The sequence below is a fragment of the Typopeltis vanoorti genome, chromosome 7, assembly GCF_054136105.1.
Source record: "Typopeltis vanoorti isolate ZY-2024b chromosome 7, IOZ_Tvanoo_1.0, whole genome shotgun sequence".
NCBI classification, from domain to species: domain Eukaryota; kingdom Metazoa; phylum Arthropoda; class Arachnida; order Uropygi; family Thelyphonidae; genus Typopeltis; species Typopeltis vanoorti.
Genome location: NC_143555.1, coordinates 94,028,571 through 94,040,170, shown reverse-complemented (window position 1 = coordinate 94,040,170; position 11,600 = coordinate 94,028,571). Strand labels below are relative to the sequence as shown.

Below are 11,600 nucleotides of genomic sequence, written 5' to 3'. Positions count from 1 at the left end.
ACAAAAATGAAGAGAAATAGTTCAAAAAAATTCCATCAAACTAATCTTCAGGTGTTTTTGCTTATTTGGTCACGAGATACTGGACAGCAGCCAAAATGAGAATTTAGCTATTAGCGTCAGATCACAGCTATATTTTTTGTTGGTTTGTTTTGGGAGGTGGCTGTTACACAATGAAAGATTGATTATATATCTAACAACAAGAAGCAAGTGGTTATTTCTGTGTTAGAAGACTTTCACTATTACATGCACATTATTGGAATGATTAAGAAAGGAGAACTAAAGGCTATAAACACCTTAACCATACCAGGAATAAAACGGCTATGTTGTTATAAGGCAGTATTTTGCTCTATACATGCGTAAATAAAGTAAATTACGTAACTTAGATTTTACAATTTTGCACCTATAACAGCTTAAAAATTAATTGTATTGCATGCAAATAAAACAGAAGTGGTACAAAGATGTGGCTAGTAGATGAGTTCTAGATTCCTTAAATGGTTTGAAAAAAAAAAAAAAACTCTCCATGTTTAATCTCTAGTGTAAATTGTTGAATATCTGACCCTTATCCCCCCCCCCCTCCCTATCACTGGTAGCAAAAAAAAAAAAAAATGCGCGATTCATCTACCACCCAAAAACTAAATCATAAATTAATATCGGATTACATAAGAATTCTCATCCCCTAGTGGATGAGCTAATGTGGTTTGCTAAGATGGGATTTATTTACACAAAAATGATTCTCTTAAAACAAAGAAGCTATATTACTACTACTACTACTTCTATGCAGTAGTATTAATATACTACTGCATAGAAGTCCGAATGATAAAATAAACAAATAAGCAATGATTGATTCCAGGAGTACGAAATTTATGAGAAATATAACAAAATATATCCTTTTGATTCAGAAACAAGTAATAAACCAATTAAACCGTGACAGTAATAGAGAAAATGAAGATAAAGAAAATATAAACATGTTTACGGTAATATTGCACTACAGCTTCATAGGTTTTTGTTGATGAGATTCACTTAAAAACAAATGAATTTACTAAAAGGAATACAAACCGAAAGATTGGCTGGAAATTTTTTTAATTTACAATTAAACGATGGAAATGAAATATCCTTCAATAATTCATTATTGTAAACAAAAAATATTCACATATTCTTATATGTATATTAAAACGGTGTATGAATATTATGTTTTAAATGAACTAAAATTTATTTTTATTTAATTTTTAATGCTATTTATTTGATTAATTAATTTGGTTTTAATTTATTAGTAAAATAATTTTATTTAATAATATTAGGTTTCGAATTTTAAGTGTTTTTTTTTTGTAGCTAAATTTACGTTGTTTAATTAAACTTATTTCTGAGACTGGATTGTTCTTTCCGGTTATTAGATTAATTGGAGAACAATCTAGACGTAAAATATCAATATTCTATAAACGTTTTGGCAGAAATTATTATAAAATTTCAAGATTTTCTTAACTGATGTATAGCTATTCGCTCTGCCATGCAAAAAAAATCACTTTAACATTACACCCGTAATAAGCACAAATGAATTTCAGTAATATATGTTTAAATTGAAGTTTTTCACTAGTTATTCTAAAGCAGCAGTCTAAATACAACCATATGTATCTGGATAAATAAAATAAAATAAAATAAAAAATTTTCCGTGACTCTGTTCTGCGCATCATTGGTATTTCCAAAACGAGTCAGAAGATCACGTGCCTTGTGACGTCATTCCTTCATCATTTTGCCTTTTCTCCGTGAAGGCTGCCAGTGTTATTGATCCAAGAGACAGCCCTATCCTGCAGATAAGAACAGAGAAGTGGAAAAGGAGAGAAAGAGAAAAAAAAACGCAATGGAGTTCAAGAGTACGCTTACTATTGGTGTGTTGTAAAAGATCCTCTTTTGCGCATCTCCGCATCTGTTTACAACGCAGCGAACGCTCCGTTCATAGGTATCGAGACAAACGTCTACCTTTTGGAAGCATCAAGATTTTCATCCCGTCACTATGACAACGACAAGAAGCTGATATTTTGTACGTAGTTATTGAATTTCGATAGCGATTGTGTTTCTACTGATCTACAAGAGGAAATAAACAAAATCATTTCAGAGATTTCCTTGCAGAAATGGATGAGATTTATCCTAGCTGACCATCCCTACGTTTTACTACGTTAAAGAGCATCACATTCGAGATGGTGTGTCGTATTTACACATGCATGCTTTGCAGCTCCGAAACCTAACATTGTCCAGGTTTGCAACTAGAAAGTCGTTCATTCATTTCAAGTGTTAAAACTCATAGAGAAAAAGAAAAAAAAAGAAGAAACAAAAACGATATTTTTCTGCCTAAATACGTGCCTGTGTTTATACGCTCATTGATTTCCATTAACGAAAAATTGACTAAGAATTAAAAGAACGCCAAGTCTTCCATTGTAGATTTCCGTTTACTCTTTCGAAGATCGTGCTGCTTCTCATAGCTATGGATGCCAAGCATTTCCCGCGCAGTCAGTCTGCTAGTAGTCGTGTACAGTTCCTTGCAGCAGCAGAAAAAGCTCAGGTAAGATTTTTAAAAAATCTTTTACAGTTATGTTGGAATGTAAACAGTCCAGCTTGCAAATTATATGTTATCGAGATGTGACTAATTAATACAACTATTTACGCTTAAATGTAAGTAGTCGGTACTGCTGGATTATATTCATTTATTTCGATCAATAATTAATATAATAGAAATAAAATTTGCTTTATTATGATAATAGTTTGTGAAATATGCATAATTTGACTTAAAATGTATCAAATTTAAGATTCTTTAGACTATTCAAATAATACACCTTATTAATATTTGTATAATGAATATACACATATTGAAATTTATGAACGTGATTGTTCATTTCAGTTTAGAAATGAACTTCTAAATTAGGAACGTTAGTTAATAAAGAACAACAAAAGGATATTTTTGCTAGTAAAAGAAAACTGATTTTTGAATTTGAATTTTATTTACTTCATTGTCCATCATACCAAAAAAAGTAAATAAAAATGACACTAACGTATGATTTTTGAATTTTATCTACTTCATTGTCCATCATACCAAAAAAGTATATAAAAATGACACTACGTATATATTATATTATTCAGCATAAAAACAAAACTAATATTATTAATACACTGTAATCTTTAACTGTTATATTATGCATAAATTGTATTGTTTTATTTATATTACGTCATTATACATATATTAACAAAATTATTATTATTGTTATGTTTACGTGACACCTCAATAGAGTCAAAAGCCTACATATGCACGGCATCTACACACTACGCCATCTATTTCCACCCCCCCCCCCCCCCACACACACACCAGTTATATTTTTATCTTTTAACTGTGTTTGTTCTCTGGGTGATTTACTTGTATGCATGATTATTATACATGATTTGTATTATGTTATATTATTATACACTACGTCTTATTTTGAATTCAAAATTTTGTCTATATAAATTTTTTAAATAAATATAAATATATATATTTGATAAATAAATCTGTATATTTATTTTAATATTATATTATATAAATTTCAAAATTTCTAGATTCAAAATAAATATATTTTCATCATTCAAGAGGAATTAATTATCTATTTAAAAGTTATATTTCAACACGCTCTTGTTTCTATTATGCCCATTATTCTAATCCGGTATCACATGCTTAAACCTCCCAATCATAACTTGACCTACTTTATTAGGGATATTTACCTTCAAACCTTCGCTTTAATAATAATTATAATATGCATTTTACAAAAAAAGAAAAAAAGTTGATGACGTCATCCAGATACATATTCATTTTAAGGGATGGAATAAGTAAAACAGCCAAACATTGGATAGTGAAATGATAAGGGATACTATCACAAACAAAAAAAGTACGCCAAATAAGAATAATTATTACTAGTCTTTTCAATAATGTGACTAGGTAAGTAAGAGTGTGTTAGAATCTTGAGAATTTTCAGGTAAGAATCGATCCAAGGGTTTGATTTATGGCGTAATGAACTCATTCTTAATGTTTTATTTATTTTGTCATTGGTGTGCGAAATATATATAATTTACAAAAACTCATGTTTTAACCAAGTAGATGAAAATAAATTTTTGTGTATTGAAAGCTTTGTGTAGTTGAATATAATTAAATAAAAGAAAAAATACTATATATTTTTATAAACTGGAATACTATTATAATTAAAATGTATTTCTAATATATTTTTATTAATAAATAATTTTAAAGCGCTCTAAAACCTAGAGATTATTCAATATGTCGTAATACACCTTCTTATTATTTATATATTCTAAGATAAATTCACCTAGTAAGACGTGTTGCATGTAAACATTAATGTACTGCAATGTTATCATTTCAATTTTGTTTAATTAATAATAACTTAATAATATATTGATGAAATTAATATATATATTAATATATTGCTGAAGCAATATATATTTCAATTTTGTTTAATTAATAACTTAATAATATAATAATATATTGCTGAAATTAATATATATATTAATATATTGCTGAAATTAATATATATATATTAATATATTGCTGAAGCAATATATATATATATATATATATATATATATATATATATATATATATTGCTTCAGCAACATCACCGAAAGACAATAGCTTAAAATCTATTCACAATCCTTTCAATATCTGTGGGAAAAGCTCCAGGGATATATATATATATATATATATATATATATATATATATATTAGTTTTATCAACACAAGGCTTGCCTATATTCAGTTTCTAAGGAATACGGTGAAAATAATCAGCAGATCCTCCAAAAATCATCTCTATGGAACTTTGCTGATAGAGAAGACCGAGACAGTTCCTGCATGGCAGAACATAACTTTCTGAAACAGTCTTTAGGTGGAAGATAAATTTAATTGACCTCCGGTGTGAAATCATTGCCCTGCTTACAGGAGATCTGAAGTGACTTTAAAAGTTTCAGATTTGGATTCTGAAGCAGGGATTCTGGATTATCAAAGTTTCCCGGATATAAAATAGCAAATAAATAAATGAATAACTTTAAAATAAAGAAATCATAGCTTACACACGATAGCAATGTACTAAAAGTTTATAAACTTTCACAGTGGCAGTAACATTAAAAAAACTTAACTGGCAACAACTATTAAAGTGTTTTCAAAAACTCCTTGCAAAGAAAACTTTCTTGGCGAGCGGTATATTGCAATTTATTTTTAGAACACGATGTTGCACATCTCCTGTTCAGTAATGAATATTAAGCATTCAAAACCATTTCCAAAAAGTGACTTTCAGCTCTTATTATTATATATATATTTTTTAATTTGAAGATTAGAATTGTCTTCTTAGTCACTTTTGTCACGATCTTATAGGTTCTTCCTTTGGAGACAAAAATCCTGGGAGTTAATACTGTAGATTCATTTGGTAATAGTGAAAGGGGCCAATTATTTGCAGCGATGCCAACGCGAGGTAGTTTATAACCATAATGGAATTAACTCAAGGGACCGGAACATGGTTCCTGTTCAGTCATTTGACTTATTTGATTCTTCCTTTCGAATCTACGTAGGTTTGAATCGGATCATCCTATCTATAGGTAGCAGACAGAATAACGAGGTGTAGCAGCGACCTCCACGCTCAACTGTATGACAAAAATCGATGGCTGAAATACTTTTTATGTACTCTGACTATAGTTGGATTACCACGACAGAGGACTCTTATGGCAAAGTCCATCTACTTTTCATCCTTCCTGTCCTCAAACTGAAACACCCCATCTGGACATTTATGATTCTTTTGCCGCTGATGCAACATTTTAGCAGAGAGATTTTATTCTATTTTTTTGTACAACTTTCTTAATATATTCATAGAAATTTACATATTCAAAGTTCTTCACTTGACGCGTGGACGCACTTAGGGAAAATCTGGGTTTGTTGAAGACGTTATAACGTTCAGTGAACCATGGTTGTCAACGATTCTGGGATTTCGTTCATTTCTACAAGAACGTTTATTTAACTTTTGTTCAAATTTAGTCACAATTAATACGCCAATTGTAATAAATCTAAAACAGCATACTCATCAATATTTTTGCATAGTTGGATGTAAAATATTTATTATTTTAACCTACCCCATGTGTTTGCATTCGGAACTTAAACCACCTTTGCCAAGCGTTGCCTAGACGTACATCAAAAGAAACCACATCCAGATAACTCTTAGTAAAGGTAATTCTAGCTCCTGGTATAATTTAAAAAAAAAAAAAAGTGAGATTCTTTTAACTCAAACTCTCCTTTTCCTTTTGCTGATCGATTGCACTCAGGAGATACTAGCTTTTTTTTTGTGTGTAAAGTTTCAGTTTATTTACTCCATACAAATGATGCTTGCAGTAGAAGCTTTAACCATCTACGCCACGAGTTATCCTCACATAAACTACTTGCGTGCACGCTTGGCAATTAGCAGCAGAGGTTACTGAAGGGCTAGACTTTATGTAGACGATTTTCATCTTTGGGTTTGAGGCTAATACCCTGTTTATTGAAGGCCTAAAGTGACGACAAAATTGTTTGGTTTTATTTTTGTACAATGAAAAATAATATGAAAAAAAAAACTAACGTTTCTAAAAAATGTAAAAAAAAATTATTTTTTTAGTATAGCAAAAAATGTTTATATGTTAGTTTATATAGTTATTAAAGTATGAATATATTAAGAAATTAGTACAAAAACGAGTGTTTTTTTTTCTTATAAAAGGATTTAAAGAATTATTGGAATCACATACGACATCTGATATGGTGATTTGTATCGGTAAACAAGGACACGAATTGCTGGTCACAATGATTTCGGTTCTACCATAAAATTATCCTTTATTATAGAAGAATTACTGCTTGAAACGGCTAACATAATGAGCGAGAGACACAAGAAACGAGTGTTTTCCCTTTTTCACCTTACAATGCTTAGGTGAGTTCAAGGACGATTGATAGATGCTGCAGCCTACTTAGCGACCGGTCGGCGCTGTTTCCAGGTCATCAAGAAACTAAATTCAGTCGGTAATTTGTTCTTGTGCATCGAATGCGGAAGTGGTTTCAGAAAATCTTCAACTGCAAATTATCAAATTTACGGTAAAGATTTATTTTGTAACAAATAAATTACGGTCGAGCCATAAAATGTAATATGGACTAATGTTACATTTTAGCAGCTGAATTCATCAAAAATGTTACATAATATAATATGGCCAAACTAGCATTAGCATCAGTAATTTGGGTAGTTAAGTTTCATAATAGGTTGTTATTGTTCTCTCTTTCTCAATGACATTGATGAACTCACAAATAGAAAGAGTAGTTGACAATTTGCAAATATAAGCAATCCTTAAATGTCAATTTGAATAAGACTTATATAGTCCTTATAAGGACTGACTTAAAGGGGCGAAGCAAGAATGCTTTTCATATTCCCCGTTGTCTGTAGAGGACAGTGTAAGGATAAGGTGTTATTGAGCTATATATATATATATATATATATATATATATATATATATATATATATATATATATATATATATATATATATATATATACATGCGAATAAAACTTTGAGTGAAATCTCCTATTTATATCAAAATATAATAAATAACAATGGGTTTTGAAAATGATCTTATTATATAATTTTCTTGTTTATTTAAAAATATTATTTGTTGTTTTTAACTTAATTTTTTAATTTCATACAGATGTTTGTAATAAACTGATCCTTCTCCTTCACTTCTTTCTGCTTTCCTGCTTTTTTTCTTGGGACCGAATAGTAAAAGCCATTATAGGAAATATTATTTTTCTCAAAAAAACTGGAAAACAAAAAAAGGATTGGTAACAATTTAACAACTTCCATTGATCATACAGAACTTTTTTAAAATAAATAAGTAAAAGCTCGCTAAAAGGACCATTATCATCACACCTCTTCAACTCAGTCGACAAACATTCTGTTGGCATAATATCAAAATTCTGAGTCGGCCATTTCGTCGATGCCAGTTTGATATATTCAAAATAAGTTCGTCTTATCCGGATCTATAGTAAGGAGTGGTGCATTATCTAGAACATTATAGTGTGATTATGATCCAATAAAAATCTTTATAAGAAGAAAATATTTTTTAATGTCCATAATGCTTTTTGCTACACTGTCCGAAATCTTTAGAGATTGAACACAAAAATAATCTCATATTTCCCTATTATTTGGATCGCTCCACTTTTGTTTTTGAAGATAATTTAATACTGTAATTATGTATATTTTTCTATGCGCAGTGGTAGAACTATTTTAAACCACCATGGAAATGTTTCACACAGACGAGTTTCGACTTTATTTGGTTTTCTTATAAATATAAAAAGTTAAAAATAAACTTTACTCTTTATTATTTTATTTTATTTATAAATTTTAATGACATTAGCTTAAACAAAAAGTTTAAATAATTAAACTAACTTAGCACACTATTTTATAATGTAGATATATTTTTTATGTAGCATAGGTTTGTGGGGTGTGATGTTTACTTGTCCTTGATCTGAGTGAGATAGGACTTCGCTGTGGTGTCAATGACAGATAATAATAATATATAATATAAATATATAAATATAAATAAAACATTTTAAAATTTCTATAATAATGTTATATATATATATATATATATATATATATATATATATATATATATATATATATATATATATATATATATATATATATGAAAAAGCTTTAATGACTGATACCGAGAGATAAAAAGATGACATGATATATTTGAAAATATACTACTAGTACACCAGTTTCGTTGAATTGATCAACATCTTCAGGTATCACAATCAAAGAAGTATATAAAGAATTACAGAGACTTAAAATTGTAATAATTGAACAAATACAAAAAGATAGTAGCGTGTTTGAAAACAAAATGCGAGCTTGAGTTCCAAACAAACGTATACTACGCACTGTCGCGAGTGCGCCAGTACTGAACAGAGGCAACGTGTGCGTCAGAGAGATTAAAACTCGAGCTGTTGTTGATATGAGAGGAATCTAGAGAAATTTCCCTAGATTCGACAATCTTTCTCTCGAGTTCATCATAGCACACATGGATGTTAGAATGTTAGAAGTTTGAGTCTAACATCCATGTGTACTATGATGAACTCCAGAGAAAGATTGTCGAATCTAGGGAAATTTCTCTAGATTCCTCTCATATCAACAACAGCCCGAGTTTTAATCTCTCTGACGCACACGTTGCCTCTGTTCAGTACTGGCGCACTCGCGACAGTGCGTAGTATACGTTTGTTTGGAACTCAAGCTCGCATTTTGTTTTCAAACACGCTACTGTCTTTTTGTATTTGTTCAATTATTACAATTTTAAGTCTCTGTAATTCTTTATATACTTCTTTGATTGTGATACCTGAAGATGTTGATCAATTCAACGAAACTAGTGTACTAGTAGTATATTTTCAAATATATCACGTCATCTTTTTATCTCTCGGTATCAGTCATTAAAGCTTTACCGAGTAAAAATCAATTATGAAAAAAAAAAATATATATATATATATAAACCGAGATTTAAGTAAAAAGGTTTTAATATAAAAACACTACTAGTTTCGGCCTGTAACAGCCTTCTTCAGGTGACATTATAAAAGAAAGAAAAAACACTAAACATTGAAGATTAAAAGACTATGAATAACAACATAGACAGTCTCTATACATAATTAGCATGAAAACGTTGTAGTTGTATTTTGAAACTACAAAATACAACTACAATGTATAATATATAAAATGTACAATGTACAATATATATATATATATATATAAATATATATATATATATATATATATATATATATATATATATATATAAATGAATTTAAATGACTCTATATCGAGAAAGAAAAGTTTAATGTTAAGATACGACTAGTTTCGTTGAAATTCAACTTCTTCAGGTATCACAGGCAAAGAATTACATAAAAAATAACAGACATGATAAAATACATTAACAGATCTAGTATAAAACTCACAAGTACATTTAAAAACAGGAAGGCGTGCTTGAGTTCCAACTGAAGTTGACTACGTGCGTGAGCTGACACGAGTGCGCCAGTATTGGACAGTGGCAATGTGTGCATCAGAAATATTGTAGCTAAGGCTCTTATTAATATGAGATGAATCAAGCGATATTTCTCTAGATTCAATTATTCTTCTTTCAAGTTCATCATAGCATACATGGATATTAGAAGTTTGTGGCCAGTCTACGAGGTGTTGGCGGCCTTCATCCGAGTTGATAGAGAAGAGAACGTGGCTAGAGAGAGAGAGAGCGCTGGCCCAGGTTCTGTTGTAGAAAATGTCTCTTTGGTGTTCTTCCATGCGTAAAAGGATGGATTTAGCTGTCTGACCGTAGTATGGTTTGCCACAATCACACAAAATCTTGTAGACACCTGGATACTAAGTAGGAAGATGTTTCATTTTAGCATCTACTTAGTATGGAGCGAAGTTTAGGAAATGTAATAAAGCAAGTCCTAATGTTGAATTTCTGAAGCATTTTGGCTAATTTTGGGGAGAGAGAGCTGATCTATGGTAACGAAATAAAAGCTCTTGGTGGAGAAGAATCTTCAAAAGCAGTTGAGCGGTGGACAGAGAGAAATTTATTAATCTTTTTAAGAGAGAATCCATTGTTAACAAAAGACTTTCTAAGAAAATTGAGTTCATGTTCAATTTCTGTTTCATCTGTTAATAAAGATCTGGCTCGATGTGCCAGAGTTGAAATAATACCAAACTTTTGTGGAAGGTAGTGATGGGAAGAAGCATAAAGGTGTCTGTGTGAGTGGGTTTTCCAAAAATGAAGATTTTGATATTTTCAGCGCATCTCGTAAGTTTTAAGTCCAGAAAGGGAAGACAGTCGTCGGATTCCAGTTCAAGGTGAAATTGATTTTCTGATGAAACTTGTTGAGGTGGTCCAGAAAAAAATTGAGGTTGTTGACACCGTGTTCATAGATGAGAAATACATCGTCAATATAACGATACCATACTTTAGGTTTAAGAGTCGAGGAATTAATTGCTTTTTCTTCAAAATCCTTAAGAAATATATCAGCAAGAATCGGAGAGAGCGGACTGCCCATAGCTAAACCCGAGTTTTGTTTATAAATCTTGTTGTCGTATTTGAAGAATCCTGAGTTCACACAGTGAGAAAGTAAGGAAAAAATTTCTTGGATAGTTTCTTCTGAAGAAGATTTAGAACTTCTTGAGTATATATATATATATATTTTTTCTCTAATAATGTAATATATATATATATATGTATAAAGAGAATAAATATGTATATATAGAAGAAGCGACAGCCACTCTGCAGACTTCAATTGATTCATCAAGATAGATAGAAAGAGAGAGAGAGAGAGAGAGTTGAGCTATGTTGCCAGGATATTGGCTTGCTGCTTCTATTGACTTTGCGATATGTTAATATAAGAAGCAATAAAGCTGTGAATTGAAGCGCCTATGTAAGAATTATACATGTTTTCTGAATGCACCTACAAAGGAACAATTACAACACTGAGCTAAGATTATAGTTAACAATTACGGAGGATAAAAAATATCAATACA

The 11,600-nt window shown here is 30.2% G+C and overlaps 1 protein-coding gene across 1 annotated transcript in view; it reads left to right on the top strand.

Annotated features, from left to right (window-relative positions):
• Nucleotides 1–2,393: 2,393 nt before the first annotated feature.
• Nucleotides 2,394–11,600, top strand: part of LOC150104873 (sodium-dependent proline transporter-like) — a 104,029-nt gene continuing 94,822 nt past the window's right edge. Inside the window, exon 1 of the mRNA XM_090396033.1 lies at nucleotides 2,394–2,554. Coding sequence (XP_090252159.1) covers nucleotides 2,477–2,554 — 78 coding nt within the window. The 5' untranslated portion in view covers nucleotides 2,394–2,476. The remainder of the gene's footprint in view (nucleotides 2,555–11,600) is intronic.